Below are 20,496 nucleotides of genomic sequence, written 5' to 3'. Positions count from 1 at the left end.
CAGATGGCATTATCAAGACGAGTTACTGCTTCGCTTCGAGAGGTGTAACTCTGGCACACCTCTGGTTACACCTCTCGAAGCGAAGCAGTAACTCGTCTTGATAATGCCATCTGAGATGATGGCGAAACGTCGACTATCGAATAGTACACAACGGATGAGCACCCGGAAAAACAACACATCATATATATATATATATATATATATATATATATATATATATATATATATATATATACAGTGAAAGCCAGTCTAGCCTAGCTAGACTGGCTTTCAATTTCAATGAATATCACTTTAGAATTATTTTGAATGTAAAATTGGAAACTTGATGTCACAATGTCATATTTCATCTCAATCAATGGAAGTTTCGATTACTTTTGAATATATAATAGACCCAGTAGTAATTTTAGCTGAAATGAAAATAAATGTAAGTTAGTTGTTTTAGGGAGACTTCTGCGTCTTTTTGTATCTGAAAATAACTTATCTGCAAACTCCGGGGAGTTTGATAAAATAAACTCTGGAAAAGGTTTTGTGAAAAGAAAGTAGAAAAGCTAATCTCTCCTGAAAGTATATCATTTCAATTTGTACTTCATGTTTGGAAATCAATTACTACACAGTGATAGTACAAATAGTACAATACATACTTCTGTGCACTTAATCCTACTGTTTCGATTGGGATTGGCAAAATCTTTGCATATTCTTTGAATAACAAACTGCTGTCATCTTGAAATATAGGGGTATTTGTTGACCCAGGACAAATACAAACAACCCTTACATGACTCCTGTTGTAATGGAATGGGAGTCCCCAACTTTTTGTGATACCCGAAACTGCAAATTTTGTAGCACTGTATATCGGGAACAAATCCAATCCAGCTACCCCAGCAATAGAAGAAGTATTCAATATGACTGCTTCGCTGTCTTGTTTATGATTCTTCAAAAAATTTTCCAATCCTAAAATGACACCATGTATGGTTCCGTTCTGGAAATAGATTGAATTTGAATTAATGTATTGGTAAAATGAAAATGAAATTGAAATATTTTCATTTGTAAAGTATTGTTGTAGATCATGCCGGCCGCCACTGGTACCAATAAACCAAACGTGACGTAGCTGAGAGCGTGTGAATGCCCAATGTTCCCTGCCGCTCGAGAAGTAGCAAGAAACATGCTACCGATGTCGATGGAACTTCGGAGAAAATTCTACGATATTCGATTGCGATATTTAAATGCTGGCTACGAGCATATCGAGACAGTCAAGTACACATTCAAGTGGAAGATACAGTGCGATACGCGAAGTGATCAAGTACGGCGATAGACATTCAGACAGTCAAGTGGACGTTACAGTGCGATACGCGAAGTATTCTGGTAAGGCGATAGACCTTTAAATAATAGTTTAAGTTTTAGTTGAAGTGTTTGTTGTATTTAAAGTGGAATAAAGTTAAGTTTGATTATTCAGTGTAGTCAATTATTGGTCAACCCACGGGAAAAAAACGTAACAGTATCAAAAGTGAGGGAGTCTGTTTAGCTCTCCATTGTAACCCTCTTGAGTTCACTGTAGCTCATATTAAATCAAAATCGATTTAATAACTGATTACTTCATTTGTTGGAGGATCTTGGATGATATGACAATAGTGAAGCTCTGCCAAAAACTAAAAACTTGATTGTGTCTGCAGCGGGGCAGAAACTGAATATGAGTTATTGAATTCGCTGTCCATGAGTTCAGTAGGTTCATTAATTGCTGAAACGAGAAGTAGGGCTCAAAAGACTACCTTATTGTATTCCTATTTCAGAAATAATCAAGTAATCGCCTTTTTTCGAGTTATTCAGGAGAGTATGTCATTGTTACGAATATTTTGCCTATTTCCAAAATAGATCTACCACCAAATTAGTATTTCGCCAGCATTTTCAGAAGGGAATGAGACAAAAAATCAAATTACATTTGATTACAACTAATACAGTTCCAGAAGTGCAATCTGCTTGTCGACAGAAGCATGGCATCAACACAGCTCTGTTGAAGGTTACCACATATATCGCTAATTCTAAGGATGAATCAGTAGTCTCATTTCTTATTATGCTTGATCACAGCGAATCATTCGATTTGATAAACCTCAAATTATTACTGAGTAAACTGAAATACATTGGGTTTGGAAGCAGCTCTTTGATTTGAAGAGAAAGCTACCTTACAGGAAAGGCTCAACTGGTTATGTTATACAATGATCTCTTTCGTTCATATAGCTTTTTTGGTATACTACAAAGTAGCATTATGAGCCAATTATTGTTATCTCTTTTGATTTTTGACTTTCGATGCAGTGTTAGCACAGTGCGTCCTCCATTTACATGGTGATGGTTTTCAAGTATATCTGGTAATATCTACCAAGGTATCACCGACTTTAAATTTGATTTGTGGAATACACTTTTGTTTTCTAATGATCATGGCCTTCGAGTGAATCTGAATAAAAAGTTGCTTTATGCTCAGGGTATGACATAGAAAAAAAATAAGTAAAAAGAAATGTCCGTCTTGATAGTAAACCGATTGACTGGGTGAATTCAGCAGAAAAAATGGGTTACTCCCTCTCCTTGAATGTACACATAAATCAAACTGAAATCCCTAAACGAGTTCGAGCTCCAGCTTTTAAAAAAACGACATTGATATTGGATCAATGCTGTATCATCCTGATCATGTTTGTATTTTTATAAAAGTAATTGGGAAGTGAAACTCCTAATTATTTGAACACATCGATCCCCATATAAACATTGAATTACACGAAAGAAAAAAAAAGTGTAATTCAATGTTTATATGAAAGTAGCTGTTTCAGGAGGACTTTCTTTCAGTTTGTGTCTGAAAGTTACTTCTTTGCATGATCTACACATCCATGTATAGAGTTACTTATTTTCAAATTGATTACTTCCTTCCTTTCTTTGGAAGATTCTCTCATCCCTTTTTTTGTATCAGATGGAGTAGTAGAAAGCCAAAAACTTTCTTTCCCACAAATTTTACATTCCATTCCATACTACCTTTGGCACTCTTTCCCGTAGTCGTGGAGGCAGGTGATCTATATTTTCGTGGTTAATAATGTTTTCACAAAATATCTGACCCACTGAAGAACAGAACATAGGGTACCTGAGTTCATTCCTCATTATAATGCGACTCAATACTGTTCCAAAATTTGGACGAATACTTTTTTGCCAATAGGAGTAAAACTTTCGGTACGCCACGCTATGGAAAATTCTTCCAAACTTTGTATGCGTGAAATTGAGAGAATTTTGCATTCATCTTGAAAAACATCCAGCAAAACTATAAGCTGTACAGGGTGCTGTTTCATACCCGGGCCGTCCATATGGTAAATTCTGACCAATGAATTGTTGTCATCAAGGAAATCGAAAAACTTGCTCCTATTCGAAGGACCATTTTGCAATTAGGAAAGGATATTTTGTCATACAAACGAGTAAAACCTAGAAGGGCGTGGAACAAGGAGTGTTTCATGCTAGTCATCCTGAAATTGATCACACAAGATATGAAGAAACATGATCCAAAATGTTTATCGATAATGTTTTTTTTCAATTATTTAGTGGCTCAAAGAGGAGGGACGGTATGTAACAAAACCATCATCAACTTGTTGGTTCATTGCACCCTGTATATCTCGAAACTCATTCACCAGTATTTTACAAAAACTGGGACCTGATGAAAACTCTATTTTGAATATATATCAGCGTAAAAATTTCCATTTACATTTTCGGATATATAGGTTAGGTTAGGTCGACCCTCCACCGCATCCCTCAAGGGTTTATTGTGGCTCACACCTATTCACACTCGACCAAATAAACCCAGGTTCTTAACGAAGCCGATTAGTTCGTATGGTGAATGGTCTTTCAGGTAGAAGGTAAGAGTACGGCTCTGTGGGGCAGGCACAAAGTATGTGCTCTGCTCTGCATATGATAATTCAAATGACAGTGACCTGTGAGAAGGGTCTGTCCAACAGCTGTTTAGTATCAGGGTTCGAAGGGTGAATAAACGCTTCGGAGTGAGCCAATTCTGAAAGATTCAGCCAGAAGTCCATAAATCTTCTTGCCATCCAGGTGTTTAATCTTTATTTTGGCAAAGCTTGAAGCGATGCCAATGACAGGTTCTTAATCTTTATTTTGGCAAAGCCTGAAGCGATGCCAATGACAGGTTCTCGTCCGATGAAGCCCTTGCAGCACCCTTCTTTGCAAGGGAGTTAGCAGTCTCATTGCCTTCCAGGCCAGTTTGGCCAGGAATCCAGATCAGAGGCAATCTGTTGAGCCTTTCTATCGAGGAGAGTCGTTTTTGGCAATTTGCTACAAGCTTAGACTTTGCTCGGTAGGAGCCAAGAGCTTTCAACGCCGCTTGACTGTTCAAAGAATATTTTTATTGACTTGTGTATGAGATTAGTTTCTTCCAATCTCTCCGCACACAATTCAATATCGAAAATTTCTACTTGAAATACAGTCGCATAGGTTCCTAGGCAGGTTGATATCTCTGTCCTGGGTCTGTGACTGAAAACACCTGCACCAGAACCGGAAGGCGTTTTTGATCAATCTGTGAACGAACAATATTTCCTTCTCCCGGAGGATCCAGTCCTCTGTACTCGGAAACAGTACTTTATAAGGAAGTTCGAAGTTGACAGTTGGAGGGATAAAGTCGAAGGTCATTTCCAGAATGATGTGACTTCTAGTGTCAATCAACAGTCTGTTGCACTCTGCATTAAATTGATTTGTGCAATTGACAATGTGCACAAGTCTATATGTAGTCCATCCAGCCTCTCTCTACAGATATATATGTACTCGTATCTGTATCCATCAAACCAAAACCTAACCATAAAACTACTGAAACTGCTATTGGTTTCTGCATATACAGGGTGACCCGTCGTATTCAACTGAAACCAATTCATTTGATACCAAAGAATAACTCCATAAAGGCGTGTGACCTTCGAACTATACGAGAGGACACGTGATCATCTGTCAATGTATCATATGACAGATGGGTATTTGACGGTTAGCTAACAGTGAAGTTGGGAGGGGTTCCCAATTATTGGGAGTTGATTCGATTTTGAATGGGCGCCAGGTAAATTGTAAAATGCCAAATCCCCTAAAGGAATCATCAACCTCATCAATTTACCAAATCAGGTTGAATTAAAAGACCATGTACCTCAATATAATATTTTCGCAATGAAGATTAATATGGAAAATGTTGCGGAAGCCTTAGGACTTAACAAAAGTTCTCTATTACAAAATTAAATCATCAGCAATTCCCATGAGCAAATTGAGCAATCAAATATATGCAACCAAATAACTATTCACTTTTCCAAGATTCATCCAATTGAAGCAAGTACAAGCCTCCAATAAAGCAAATAAACAGATAAGGCAGGTGCACTGAAATATTAAACAAAAAAACTAGTTATCAATAAAAAATGACATTATTCTTCAAAATATCCAAAAATATCAAAAGATAAAAACATTTTCTTTTATAATTTTATACCCACACACCAAGTTTCAAACCCATAATGAGTATTTTATATTTTCACTATTTTTCCGCACTCCTGCTTTTTCTACTTATCAAAATTTAAGCACACCTGTACTAAATCATTTATTTTAACTAAACTCGTCACCGAATTTCTTTTTTTGTAATATGTATATGTATATGTTTATGTATATGTAATATTTTAAGAGCCTCTTTGATGTTAAAAACAAATTTTGAAAAATAAAAGTTGTCAAACTTGATGCAAAGTTCATCTAGTTTCAACGGGGCTTTCAAAACTATACAGTACTTGAGTTTTTTTATGAGCAAATGGCCTCACAAAACGGAACATTAGGAAACATCATTTCGTGATTCTTGAAGCCCATTCAATAAAAGAAAAAAACTCATAGTATTTACATTTACCTACTCCGCTAACAACACTAATTTAAAAAAAACTGGGTGGGCTGTGAAAAAATATGAAACTACATAATGTGTTTTAGAAAACGTCACTGTCACTGAATAAATTAATGCCCATTAGTTCAATGTAATGTATGAAAATTAAAATAATATGTTATCTTTACAAGAAAAAATTGAAATTGTGCTAATTTGTGGTGAAAACACATTGCATCGACAAGTGGCTGATATTTTTAACGCAAGACATCCTGGTAGACATGTACAGCAATCCACTGTAAGTAGGATTTTAAAAAAATTTAAACTGACTGGTTCAGTTGAAAATACGTCATAATCCATCACGCAATAATGATGAGGTTCAGTTGGCTGTCTGCCTGGATGTTATCGAACAGGGAAAATCAAGTATTACCAATATTGTAGATAGAACTGGCGTTAAAAGAGAAAGCGTAAGAGCAATTTTACATAAAAATAAATTCAAACCCTACAAACCCAAATTTATAAATACCTTAAAGGAAAGAGATTTCGATGTTCGACTAGATTTCTCTTTCTGGTACCAAGGAGAAGTAGAATTAAACACAAAATTTCCTTACAAAATCCTATGGACCGACGAAGCTACCTTCACATCGAACGGCGTAGTCAGTTCCCAGAATTGTAGGTGGTGGGCTCAGGAAAATCCTCATTTTGTGATAGAATGTCGGGACCAATATTCATTTAAAACAAATGTGTGGTGCGGTGTTTCAAATAATCAGGTAATGGGACCATTCTACCATTCAACTTCTCAGGATTATTTGCAATTTCTAAATACTGAGATATAGTGGACAATATGCTGGTTGAAATAAGACACAGTCTGTGGTATCAATGTGACGGGGCTCCTATTCATAGTTCAAGACAAGTCAAAGAGAAACTATTAGAAATGTTTAGGGGCAAAGTTATTGGGCGAAATATGGAGCAAATATGGCCGCCTAGGTCGCCAGATTTAACCCCACTAGATTTTTTCTTGTGGGGTTACTTAAAACAAATCGTTTATAAACAAAGACCTTTCCGTGACGTGAATCACCTAGAAACTGTTATTAGAAACTCTATTTTAAACATAAACCCTGTGAGTATCAGCAACTCAATAAAAGATGTATCAAGAAGGACAATTATCTGCATAGAACGCGATGGAAGACATACAGAAATGTAGTGTATTTAATGTCGTGAGTCTTCTTTTCGTGTTTTTTGCTATTAGGTATAGGTACATGTTTATTTTCAGTTCCTTTTAATTAAGATTAAATTCCACTGTATTTTTTGTTAAAAAAACAATAAACACTCTAAGATATTGTTTCCTAATGTTCCGTTTTGTTCTAATTCATATTGTGAGGCCATTTGCTCATTAAAAAACTCAAGTACTGTATAGTTTGGAAAGCCCCGTTGAAACTAGATGAACTTTGCATCAAGTTTGACAACTTTTATTTTTCAAAATTTGTTTTTAACATCAAAGAGGCTCTTAAAATATTATTATATTACAAAAAAAGAAATTCGGTGACGAGTTTAGTTAAAATAAATGATTTAGTACAGGTGTGCTTAAATTTTGAAATTTTGATAAGTAGAAAAAGCAGGAATGCGGAAAAATAGTGAAAATATAAAATACTTATTTTGACAGGTTAAGGAAATCACGTGACCTATTTTGTAGACGCCATTTGACATCATTTCTTAAGCAAAATATACTGCCAAAATCAAATTTCACATAAAACGATAAATAAAAAAGTTTCCCATTTGATGCGGACTTTATCGGTGACACTGTATAGCTGTTTTCTCGTATATATATATATATATATATATATATATATATATATATATATATATATATATATATATATATATGAATATTTTTAAACAAATCTGCGCAAGCGCCTGAGCTCACGCGACGCATTATCTCTGATTCTGGCATACTGATATTCAGTAAATATTTAATTTCTGCGGTGACATATATCTTACTTTACAAGGTGTTGGCTTTATTTCTAATGATAATAAGATTTTAAAGGATTTAGAAACAGATCAGATTTTGCTGTCTATGCCTATGTTTATACTTATGCTAGTGCCTATTGATAACTGATCATATAACTATTGATAGCGGTCAGTTTTTATTCCTTTGCGTATGCTATTGATAACTAGTTATTTTGTTTATTATTTCAGTGCACCTGCCTTATCTGTTTATTTGCTTTATTGGAAGCTTGTACTTGCTTCAATTGGATGAATCTTGGAAAAGTGAATAGTTATTTGGTTGCATGACGTAGGATTACGATAAAACTGAAGCAAAGCAAAAAAAACGTGCGTGCTATCCCACGACGGCCGGTTGACTGAAGCTGGGAGCATAGAGCATTCTTTCTGGGACACCATGACACCATGGCTGGGACACCATGTATGACATACTTCTCGAGTGCAATCCTCCTGGGACACCCTGTATGATGATTCAACAATAATCTAAAATTCAGTCTGGGACATCCTGTATGATAGTTCAATTGTATTGCTATGATTCGGACCAGGACACCGTGTATGATAGTCTTTTCGAGTGATCCCCTCATTTGGATAGAGGATAGTATAGTCTCAGGACAGTGAAGGTATTAGGACCCTCCTTCTATCCAGTCCTTATAATCTATAGTGAACAGAACCACCGGACCAGCAGCACCGCGAATTTGAAACCACTTCACAAATCCACAATCAATTCCAAAATTCAAATGTTTTGATATGCAGGAACGTTCCCAATTAAAATAATCATGAATCCTACAAATCGGCAGGTGGTATTTTTCGCAGGAAAACCAGAACAGTAACTACGCAACCGCAAACAACAGGAACAACCCTCCCCCTCGTACATTGGACTTTGCGCATTTCTCTGAATTTTCTTTTGTATGCACTACATGTTGTTTTGTTTTCATTTCTAGTAAACACGAGTTAAACCGAACAACTTGCATAATGGTCAGTGTAAAATACAGGGCTATTCAAATTAGTTTCTGTACATGGAGATCTCGTAAACGATAAGAGATAGAGTGTCGGTTGAATTATGGCAAAGTTGTGTATTTTAGAGATCAATTCAATGATGTAAAGAAATCGAATATAGCTCTTTTGGTTCTGGAGATATACAGGAAAAACCAAAAAATCGCAAATTATTTTTTTGCCTGTATCTTCTTTATTCGCAGACACATTGAAAATCAATTCACATTTTGCTCTTGGCACTTAATGTGGGCTCTCAGAATATATCCATGAATCTTTTATACAGGATGTCATCTGACTTGGGTCACCCCCATCTTTGAATTTTTAAATACGGACCTGTATTTTTGTTGTAGTTTTGGATCGTAGACGTTCACTTCATACTGAGAAATTAAATTCGATTTTATATTTCTGGATGTTTCGGTAAAATTCGATTATAATTGTGTGAATTATTCCCTTTTAAATTACGGCTCTTGAAATTGGTTGACTGAGTTGAATAAAAAAATAATAGCAACTTTCACGTCTCCCTATGTATCGTAGAGTTTTTTGAGAGTTTTTTTTTTATTTTTAGGTACCTATTCTTATTTTTTTCCATTGCTCTGAGCGTTTTCTACAATGAACTTGGAATAAGAAAACCTTTTATGATTATTTGAAACATATCTATATCAAAAATATATTATATGTGTTTCAATAAGCAGAAAAAGAAATGATAGCAATAATAACATCCGAAACGAACACTATAATTGTAATGGAAAGTGAAATGAAGTAATTTATATAGGTACACAAAAAAATTATTGGCGCAATAAATGTTCAAATTGGAGTCCTTCCATTTCGAGACATTTTTAAACTTGGTTTTTCATATTATTCATTGCCCTTAATACACGTATTTGCTGCATTGATGTGAAATCATCATGCAGCAAATACTTGTATTGCCAGCGTAAATCATATTTTTCAATGTCCCTCATAGAAAATAGTCTAAAATAGTAAGATCTGATGATATTGCAGACTATTGTCAAATAATGGGACTTATTGTCCCATTACTCTTGAAAAACTCCACTGTACATAGGTAGACGTGATGATTGCTATTGTGTTTTTTTTTCAACCCAGTCAAATTTCCAGGGCCGTAAGTAATTTAAAAGGAAATAGTTCACACAATTATAATCGAATAATACCGAAAAATCTCGAAATATAAAATTGAATTTAATTTCTCAGTATGAAGTGAACGTCTATGATCTAAAAACTACGACAAAAAATACAGGTCCGTATTTAAAAATTCAGACTTGGGTTGCCCAAGTCAGATGACACCCTGTATAAAAGATTCATGGATATATTCTGAGACTCCACATCAAGTGCCAACAGCAAAATGTGGACAGATTTTCAATATGTCTGCGAATAAAGAAGATATAGGCAAAAAAATAATTTGGGTTTTTTTGGTTTTTCCTGTATATCTCCAGAACCAAAAGAACTATATTCGATTTCTTTACATTATCGAATAGGTCTCTAAAATTCGCAACGTTGGCATAATTTAACCGACACTCTTATCGTTTACGAGATCCCCATGTACAGAAACGAATTTGAGTAGCCCTGTATATATATCAATACCTAGGTATCCCAGAATAGGTTCAACTAAAACACGACAATAAAAGCAGAATCTCATATCTTCTTTGAATTATTAATTGCTAAACGCGGAACGGGACCAGTTTTGGTGTTCCAAAACTACTTCGGAGTAGTTCTTGGAACCAACCAAGTAAATGATAACTACATAACTAGTGACAGTGAGAGTTACAGATAAGGTTTATTCACAATGAGAATAATTTATAATCATTCCTATACTCTATACAAATTAATCAAGATGAAATAAGAGGATTAGGCACAGCAACAAGGTGGGTGGATTGATAGCAAGATATTCTAACTTAGTGAACTGAATAATGTAAACAAAATATAGGTATTATTATTTCTTCATGTTCCAGGTGATGGTTCCGAAGAAAATGAATAACAATACAACATTACCGAGTCATACAAGGATTGACAAGCTTCAGATCTTTTATATTATATCATATTACTGACTACACTTGATGGAAGGACACAATATTAGGTTATATACATTCTTTTGAATCCCTTCAAAATATTTATCAGCTAGTGAATCATCAAGAAGTGGGAGTTATATTTCCAAGTGCCTGATATCAGATATAATTGTATCCTTATTGGAATAAATAAAAATTACAATTAGATGTACTGGGTGTATCATTATTTAGTGGTTTTATTGTTCAGAAGGGTCAGGTTGACTGAAAGAGAAATTAGAATTCTACAGACAATCTTCTGCACACGGCAAATTTGAGGAATGTTTTTCTACTTGGACAGAACTATCTGAAGAGTATAATACCATATATTCTTTTCTCCATATATCAATAAAAAATATTTCTCTGGTGTTCAGGTGCTCAGGTGTTTCTTATTGCTTCTCTGTGTTTTGTAACTGATGAAATTCTCACTGTATGAAAATTTTTGCTTCACTATGGAACAGGAGAAAGATAGCCTCCAGCTATAAAATATGCGAAATATATCAACTCTTGATATAAAACATAAAACTGTTGAATTGTTTTGTGAATCATATCGTATGAAAAATAGTCTTATCCTTCCTCTGAAAATTGAAAGTCAGGAATGATAAATAAATAATGAACATGATACTTCAGGCATAATACTTAAGTTTTTTTTGAAAATCTCATGAATACTTACAAGATTGATGGCTATTTCTTTTTCCCATATGGCATCGTTGAAAATTCCAGCGTTGTTCACCAAAATGTCGACGTTTTTGAAATGTTCCACTGTTTTTTCGAAAGCATCTATGAAAAAATAATATATATATATATATATATATATATATATATATATATATATATATATATATATATATATATATATATATATATATATGGATTATCGGGGTCTGTCGGTCTTAAATCAAAACTCTGCTCTACTTTGCCAAGAGTTCTCTTCTAATGGGAAGCTTTTTTAGGGCCTGATAATATTGACATTTTCGTCACTTCAGAAGGATTAAACACAATCATTCAAACGATGTTCTTATGCATTTGTTCATTTATTTTTTTCATTAATAGATTTCATAATAACCTAGCTCTAAGTATCTGAATTTTTGTATACAATATCCGAAAGATACTAATTTTATACAACTTCATACAATCAAATATATTACTTACTTTCAAAATCTTCTCTGACAGTGACATCAGTTTTTACAAAAATAGCTCTTTCCTTTCCGAATTCCTTTTCTATTTCATCCAGAGCCGTTTTTCCAAAGTTTTCATTAACATCAGCAAGAGTTACACCCTAAAAGCAAAATAATAATCATTGGAGCCTCTGGAGAAACCCTACATTTTGCTTTATGAAATAGACGACATTGGCAGATCAAGATCTTCAGATGATGTGCTGCTGCAGGTTTTTCCGGGTTTTCCTGCAGATGAAAAAGCAAATGCGCCACTGGAATCAATTAAGTCGCCCCGGAGCGCCAAATTGATTTATGTTGTTTCATAATTTCACGATTTGTATTACTTCCTCCATTAATACAACTATGATTATAATGATTATGGCTGTGAGAATACAAGAAGCCATCTTATCGGTCATTTCATCTGCCATAGACCTCATCATGGGTCAATAAAGCAACGTTCCTACTGTTATGTCCTCGTCTGGAGATAATCGAAACCTTGCTAATCAGTCTTTATAATTTGAACAACAGCTGAGTGCAAAAGTTGTATTCATGATTCAGTCAAATATCTCTCACTGATGAGAATCAGACGAATTAATAATGTTTGGTATTATGTCATAAAATTATAGTAATGGTTTTGACTACTGGTATCAATTCTCGAAAGGCCTAAAATCTCCTTGTGGTGCAAGACAGCAAGACTGAGACCTAATCCAGAATCACCCCTAGTTATGAGAGCTATTTCAGCCCTGATTTCGAATTAGCTTCTCATTTCCAGAATCATGATTTCATATATTTTAGGTTCTGAAAACTTCTCACCTATCAAAACTTAGACCCAATCCAGAATCGCCCCTCATGATGAGGGCTATTTCAGCAGTGATTTTGACTTTGATTCTAGTTTATAGAATCACTAGTTGTTGCCCGCGGCAACTAGATAGCAACTAGAACTAGATAGATAGCAACTGCTTGCCTCTGGACCCCACCATAAAAATTTTCTGGCAAGACTTAGGCCTAATTCAGAATCATCCCTAGTCATGAGCAAACCCCAGTAATGACAACTATTTCAACCGTGATTTTGACCTTGACTCACATTTCACGAATTATAATTTCTGAACACCAGTAACTGCTTAACTTCAGGTCCTATCTTGAAAATTATTTAGCAAGACTGAGGCCTAATCCCTAGTAAGGAGAGCTATTTAACCATGATTTTCAATTCGATTTTCATTTCAAGAATCATGATTGTATTGCAAAATTTTCTAAATATTAATAACTGCTAACCTTCAGAACCTGTCTAAAAAATTCTTTATCATGACTTAGACCTAATCCAGAAGCACCCCCAGTAATGAGAGCTATTTTACTAATAATTTCGAATACCATATTTACCACCCTGTGATACAAAACTACTAAAATCTGACGCCATTTCATAGACGAGCCTACATCGTTATCGAAAATATTCATGAGTTACCTTGAAGAAATGCGATAATTTTTTATAATTTTGAATTTTTCGCATTGAATGCCAATCAGGAAAGGTAATTTCTAATCTTTATTTTGGAAACTGATGTCATTAGTCAAATTTCAAGATTATTATTTTTTTCCTTTAACATTATGGACTTTATTTGCCACAAGATATGGCAACTCAAAAATAGACAAAGTGACCAATTTGAACACTGTTAATAAGTACAAGTAAAATAACACCTCCTTTTCACTATTGCATACTGCGGACCTTTATTCACATGTCACTTTTAATTTTCTCGAAATTTCATCCTGTCCAACAAATTACATTACATTACGATTGATGATTTCTTCCACAAAAAGCGTTTCATTGATTCTGTTAGTAGTATCACAAAAATAAGAATAGAATGCGCTGTTGCATAGGTACTGAACACCTTCTTTATTTTTTGAAAAATGTATTCATTGATATTTTGGCAATACTATAACCTGCTTCACAGGAAGACATCACAATAATTTTTTCAATACTTTATTCACGAAAACATAAATTCACAATAGAACTAGAAACCAATGACTCTGTAAACTTCAGACAATTACAATTAGAATCATAATTACAAAAATCAATAACGAACATGATTTCGCAATTTAGCACAAACCCACCATACAGACATAACTATCAATAACAGATCTAATCTGCGTTTCGTCAAGTTAATCTTATCGTGATAACTTTTAAATGATTCGTCCAAATTACTTAGTGTGGAAGACAAAGTTTATCTCTATGAGGAGCTAGTGAAGCTCTGCAGCAAATGTCATTAATTATTTTATTGTTCACCGAACCAGTTTCGAAAAAAAGTCATTCTGTACAGGTGTAACATTTAGAACGTTGAAATATTCAAGTGACTTTTGCAAAAATAAGTTATTCGCACGAAATTTGATACCCGAGATTTTTTTGACATGAGAAATCATAATTTCGTATTGATTTCCATGTAACATATAGAGGGCGCTGCGTAAGCCGTCACAATTTAATTCAAAATGCCCAAACTTTTTTGATAGTGAACTTTTGGTACTTTTAATGAGAAATCTTTACTTCCACACCTTTTCCAAGCAAAAAAGATACATGTACTCAACAACGCTGAAGGTGATCGTTTTCGAGATATTTACAATTTTCTATGCATGTCACTTATCTCCTAGTGAAGTGAAGCTGCTGAGACCATTACAAAAACTGAGTATGTGGTGGATCTCATCAAAATAGAAAACTTTTTCCTATAAAATGTTTATCGAAAAATCGTTCGTTTTCGAGATACAAATAACTGATATTGAAAAACTCATGAAAAAAACCAAATTTATTTTGAAAAATTTCAACAATTTGTATTTCGAAAATTTCGAATAATTTTTCGATGAACATTTTAGAGGAAAAAGTTGTCTATTTCGACGAGATCCACTACATACTTAGTTTTTGTAATATTCTCAGCAACTTCACTTAGCGCCCTAGGAGCTAAGTAATATGCATTGATATAGAAAATTGTAAATATCTCGAAATCGATCACCTTCAGCGTTATTGTGAAAGTCTCGAAAAAGGTGTGGGAATAAAGTTTTTTCATGAAAAGTACCAAAAGTTTACAGTCAAAATAGTCAGGGCAATGTGAAATAAATAATGACGTTACATAATAATTGATACAAAATTATGATTTTCCACGTCATTTTATGCAGAAGTTATTTTTAAAAAACGAACAAAAAAATTCAATTTCAATACCCTGTATCTCCGAAACGAAGCATTTCCGGACAAAAGCCTACATAGACTTTTCTTAAAATTGTCTCAGGAATACGCCACTCGAATATTTTAACGTACTTATGTTACACCCTGTATGAAAATCATTTCAATGATGAAAGGTATTACTACACAACTCAACAAATGAAACTGAATAAACAATACGTTTAATCGTTTAAAGTTTCTGTACTATTTTTTGTTAAAAAAAGGAAGGCCATCTGAAATTCCAGCGATGAGAATTACAATTTCAATAATAAACGCAAGTGAACTACCATTAGATTACTTATTGATGTTAATTTATTGAGGCTAATAGCTGATGTTGCCCCTGGTGAAAAGTTGGAACGGGGCTACCTCATCCGACCAGTTCTACTGATGAGAGAGTCAACACAATAATATTTTTTTGAATATCAACCCAAAAACCATGCATCTCAGTGCATGTATGTACTTATGTACTTATGTAAGTTTAGAAAGGTGGTTTTTGAAAACTATTCATCAAAAAATAATGATTTTCTTATTAGTCAGTGGGCTATGCTTGAAGACTGGCAGTCTTGAATTGAACGTTCAAAGTTCATTTCTTTAGATTAAACAATAATGAACTGAAATACTGTTGGAAAGAGAATAGAACGCTCTTCAGATTGACGTGCCACTTGACCCCCTTTACCATTCGATATTTCAAATGGAATATTCACATCTCCTAAGGAGTTGAACTGTGGGGGTCACAGATATTCATTTGGAGTGTCATTTTTGAAAATAAAATCAACCATGCTTTTATGAATGAAACATGACAATGATTATACAATTTTCACAAAAATTTCAATTTCTAGGTGTGTTAGCGAATCGCGTCTAGAAATTGTAAATGATAGTGTTATTAAATTGATGGATGTAGCCGTTACCACATAGTGTTACTACATAGTGATAGTGTTATTAACAGGCCAGTCAAATAATATTTTTATGAAAGTAACATTAGGGCATACTGTGATTTGAAAAAAAATATTTCAAACATATCTCAGTGGAATATGAAAGTTTATAGAAGATAATCTCGTAGGCACTTACTTTCAAACCATTCCGTAAAAGTTCTTTGGCATGGGATAAACCTAATCCTGAAGCACCACCAGTTATCAAAGCAACTTTTCCTTTTATTTCAAATACCATACTGATTCTTCTACGAACAGGAAAACCTGACACTACGACTGGTCTACGAGTTTATAGACTTGGAGTTATCGTTAGTTGTAATTTATATTCACCTAAATACTTCCACGTTGTCCTTGAAATTAGTTCTCGCGTATAAAACGAACTCATAGGCGGGTTCGTTGTTTTCAACCACCCAAAGCGTACCATTGTTTGCATATGTTATGGTCTTTGTTGCCTCTATAGATACGTGTTCTGCTCTTTATGGACAAGAATAGAATGCATTATCTTGGAGATTATATAAACAACTTACACATCAACCTAGCTAGACTAGGTTTCAATTTCAATGAATAGCTTTATTTTGATATTAATCTGAATAGAAAATTCTAAACTTGATATAACTGTGTTACGTTAGTTTCAATTACCTTCACATTGAAAAATCAATGTAGGGGTAGTTGTTTCAGAAAGGCTTCTTTTTCCAGTTTGTATCTTAGAGTTACCAGCAAAATCTACACATCTCTGTGAAGAGTTTATTTCAATATTACTGGAGTTCTATCCCAATACCAAACAGTTATTTTTCAACACCTCGATACGTGTTCCACAATCACCAAGTGATTATTTAAAAAAACATCGAATATTGAAGACTTGTTTCCTTTCTAAATAACAGACTTCTATCAATAAAATTCAAGTCTGAGTTAGAACATAAAGGACAACTTCCATTTCTTGACCTTTTGGCAATGAGGAGTCGAAGTGGAAATTTAGGAAGGAAACATGTACTCACAGGCATATTCCTGACACTTCACATCACTGTGGACAGCACAAACGTGCTGGGTTGAATTTTCTAGTGCATCATTTTTTGACTATTCCTCCTACATATGAGAGGGTTGCAAAAGAACAAGTGACAATACAGTAAGAATGAACGAAATGCCGACTTTTAGAAAGGAAAACCAAGATAAATATATCTCAATTCGATACCATCAATACACGAAGAACTTTAGAAAGATTTTCAATAACTAGGTATGAAGGGGGTATTGGAAATGAGTCATACACTACAGGAAGTCCAGAGAACAAAGTCAAGAATTCGGAAAAGTCTGGAATTCACGAAATTAAATGTAAGGACTGCAAGGCAAAATATAATGAATAGACTGAAATGTATATTGAAATCAGTTATAAGGAACACTTAGCACACCTTAAATATAGAAGACCAGAAAAATCAGTCGGGTAAAATTGAAAAAAATCTTCGAATATTCTTTGAATAACAAACTGTTGTCACCTTGAAAGATAGAGTAATTTGTTGACCTAGGACAAATACAAACAACTCTAACATGACTCCTCTCTATGAAATTGGAGCCTTCAACTTCTTGTGATACCTCCAACTGCAAATTTTGTAGCACTGAATATGGGGAACAAATCTAATTCAGTAACCCCAGCAGTTGTCTCGCTGTTTTATCCATGATTCTTCAAAAATTTGTCCAGTCCTGAAATGATACGGTGTATGATTCGGTTTTGGAAATATATTGAAGAATTTGAGGAATTTAATGAATGTATTGGTAAAATGAAGGTGAATTCAGGAATTAAAATATTTTTCTATTCAAAAAGAAGGTAGCTAGGTCAAAAATGAGTGTTTGTTCGACCTTCCATTGTAACACCCGAGGGATTATTGTGAGTCATACCTAATCAAAATCGACGAAATAAGTTTTGCTTCTTAGCGAAACTGATAACTGCATTCGTTGACTGATTTTTCAGGTCAGATGACAAGAATTGAACTCTTCCAAAGACTGGAAATCTGTACAGAAGGTACAGAAGATATTATATACGCCCTGCTGTTTAATGATCTTCCAAAAAGAGATGGCAAGCACTGTCTTCCGGCAGTCCAATTCAGGCGCTAGTAAGTAGGTCTGTTACATAACTTAGTTGATAATAATAATCACAAAGTTTATTTTATTCATAATATACAATTTCAAGTAACCTATACATTACTGAGAAAAAAAATAAAATAAGCAAGGCACCACGAAAAAAGTTTTTTGTGTGTGGTATAGCCAACTGAATATACAAATCAAAGTATAATATTCAATCCACTCGTGCATAGACATTTGAATAAAGGAAGAAAATAGACAAATAACATTGTTCGGAAAAATTCAGCTGTCTATTTTGAAAATAATTGGCAAGTTAACAGGCAAGGGTAGTGTTGTTTCAATTTTACTAGTTGATGGTTTCACGGAATATATCATCATTGCAGTTTCTCAACCAGTTTTCAATCTGTTTTTTGAATTTATTTTTATTTCTTATGCTTTCTGGTACCGAATCCTAAATTTTCGCACCCGTGTAGCTACAATGCCTTTGAGCGACTAATTTCTTATATCTTGATACCAAGGTGGTATGTTCTTTGTTCCTAGTAAGCTATGGGTGTTGAAGTTTGTTCAGTGATATTTTGCCTTCATGAATTTTGGAAATGATTTTCAAGTAAAATAACTTTTTGATATGAAAAACCCCGCTCTCCATGACCAAATCTCTACTGGAATAAGTCCTTTTCTTACCATTACAATTTTCAAGATATGTTTCTGTATTACGTTCAGACATTTTGAGTGTTTACCGTTCACACCGTCCCATGTAATAATTCCATAATTGAGTTGTGATTGTACTTATCCATAATAAATTGTTTTTAACTGGGGGATTTCGAGTATTTCTATAAATAATTTGAAACGTGATAGAAATCCGCGTAATTTTCTGGTTAATGTGACATATATGGATCCCACTTCATATGTCGATCTAGAATTACTCCCAAATATTTGAGTGTAGTGGCCTCCGGTATTGAAGTTATCTCGCCGTAATATAAAAATTGTTTGGGGACATACTCCGAATGAAGTCTTGGAACACAGTCTTTCAAATAAATCACCTCACATTTGGCACGACTGAGCTTGGGGTCAAGAGAAAGAGAACTGCGATTGTTGTACAAAAATTCTTGAAACCTAGTTAGTCATCAGTAATGATACCAACTGAATATCAACTATTGAATTCACTATCCGTGAGATTAATAATTTGATGAATTGCTGTAATGGGACTCGGGGCCCAAAATTCTACTTTTTTGTATACCTCTCTCAGAATTAATTCGCCTACTTTTGAGTTATTCAGGAAAGTATGTTATTGTTGCTAATATTGTACCTACTTCCAAAATAGCTATACCACCTTTCAGTGACTCACGTCCAATAAGCATTTCAAATTTTTTTGAGAATAATACCACGACGAGTTTAAATATATTTCATTAATTATGAAATCGTGCACACAAAAGGATAGGGGTTAGTATATGGCTGTCTTCCACCCCTCCTGCTCAACGATAAAATTAACATTTTTGATAGATAAAATATTAGCATAACACAATTCGATTTTTAAGCATGCGTAATTTCAAAGAAGAAATGTGATGAATACATCTCAAACTGTAGAAAAGCAAAGGAAAACACGACAATACTCCATACTGTTCAGCAAAATTGATTTCAAATGATGTTTCACTTCATATAAAGTTGAATTCGGGAAAGCAATTATCCTGTTCAAGTATAACGGTGCCAGATAAGAAGTGCATACCTTGTATCTTCTGTAGTACCTTGGAGTACTTCAGAAATGGTTTCTTTAAGTGTAGATCATATCAGGTCACTATCAAGAGTTATTCTTTGTGATCTGATTTAGATATAGCTACACATCAAATCTAACACTTTTTCCTGAAACCTAATGAATTTCAATTTCCTAAGAAGAAGTTGAAAATTGACAAGTTCGAAGGCTTTGCTTTGATCCAATAAAACTAGGATCGATGGTATAGATTTATCACCATAAATGCATACTTCATTTACAACTTTCAAAAGAGCCGTTTGTGTAGGTACCATGTTTTGAATGAAAGCCGGACTGTATTTTTTCAAACTTATACATTAATGTATAAGTTCGAAAATGTCCCTATAGGACGAAACTACAGTAACGTTGATTACAAATAAAAGTGTTGAAAACATATCAAGATTCAAATCTCTTTTCTTCATTATGATTTCCTACCATGTAGTTACGACTACATCCATCGATTCATTCTTCTCGTTTATTTCGAAAATTTAG

The 20,496-nt window shown here is 34.1% G+C and overlaps 1 protein-coding gene and 1 long non-coding RNA gene across 3 annotated transcripts; one reads left to right on the top strand and one right to left on the bottom strand.

The window, feature by feature from the left end:
* Nucleotides 1-298: 298 nt before the first annotated feature.
* Nucleotides 299-16,510, bottom strand: LOC111504257 (15-hydroxyprostaglandin dehydrogenase [NAD(+)]). Of its 2 annotated transcripts, none has more exons than XM_074169833.1 (4): nt 16,330-16,509; nt 12,061-12,187; nt 11,582-11,688; nt 299-976 (listed from the first exon to the last, which is right to left on the bottom strand). In XM_074169833.1, the coding sequence occupies exons 1-4, from the start codon at nt 16,426-16,428 to the stop codon at nt 587-589; spliced, it is 723 nt and encodes a 240-aa protein (XP_074025934.1). In that variant the 5' UTR covers nt 16,429-16,509; the 3' UTR covers nt 299-586. The 2 variants fall into 2 exon arrangements, with proteins under 2 accessions (XP_074025934.1, XP_074025936.1); XM_074169835.1 differs by lacking the exon at nt 299-976 and adding an exon at nt 11,047-11,387 and having other exon boundaries at nt 16,330-16,510.
* LOC111504256 (uncharacterized) lies at nt 10,513-11,083 on the top strand. Its single transcript, XR_002721977.2, has 2 exons — nt 10,513-10,731; nt 10,819-11,083. It is a non-coding gene; the product is annotated as an uncharacterized lncRNA (long non-coding RNA).
* Nucleotides 16,511-20,496: the final 3,986 nt, after the last annotated feature.

Source organism: Leptinotarsa decemlineata, unplaced genomic scaffold, assembly GCF_025532065.1.
Source record: "Leptinotarsa decemlineata unplaced genomic scaffold, Ldec_3_MD MMD2_P_RNA_scaffold_6, whole genome shotgun sequence".
Taxonomy (NCBI): domain Eukaryota; kingdom Metazoa; phylum Arthropoda; class Insecta; order Coleoptera; family Chrysomelidae; genus Leptinotarsa; species Leptinotarsa decemlineata.
Note: the sequence above shows the minus strand (reverse complement) of the source record. Positions and strands in the feature narration are given on the sequence as shown.

Bases quoted from the DNA above. Each gene is read 5' to 3' on its own strand.
- LOC111504257 (XM_074169833.1), bottom strand. From the start codon at position 16,428: ATGGTATTTGAAATAAAAGGAAAAGTTGCTTTGATAACTGGTGGTGCT. The intron at 12,188-16,329 runs GTAAGTGCCTAC...TTTTGCTTTTAG, and splicing joins TTTTACGGAATGGTTTGAAA to GGTGTAACTCTTGCTGATGT. The intron at 11,689-12,060 runs GTAAGTAATATA...ATTTTTTCATAG, and splicing joins TGTCAGAGAAGATTTTGAAA to ATGCTTTCGAAAAAACAGTG.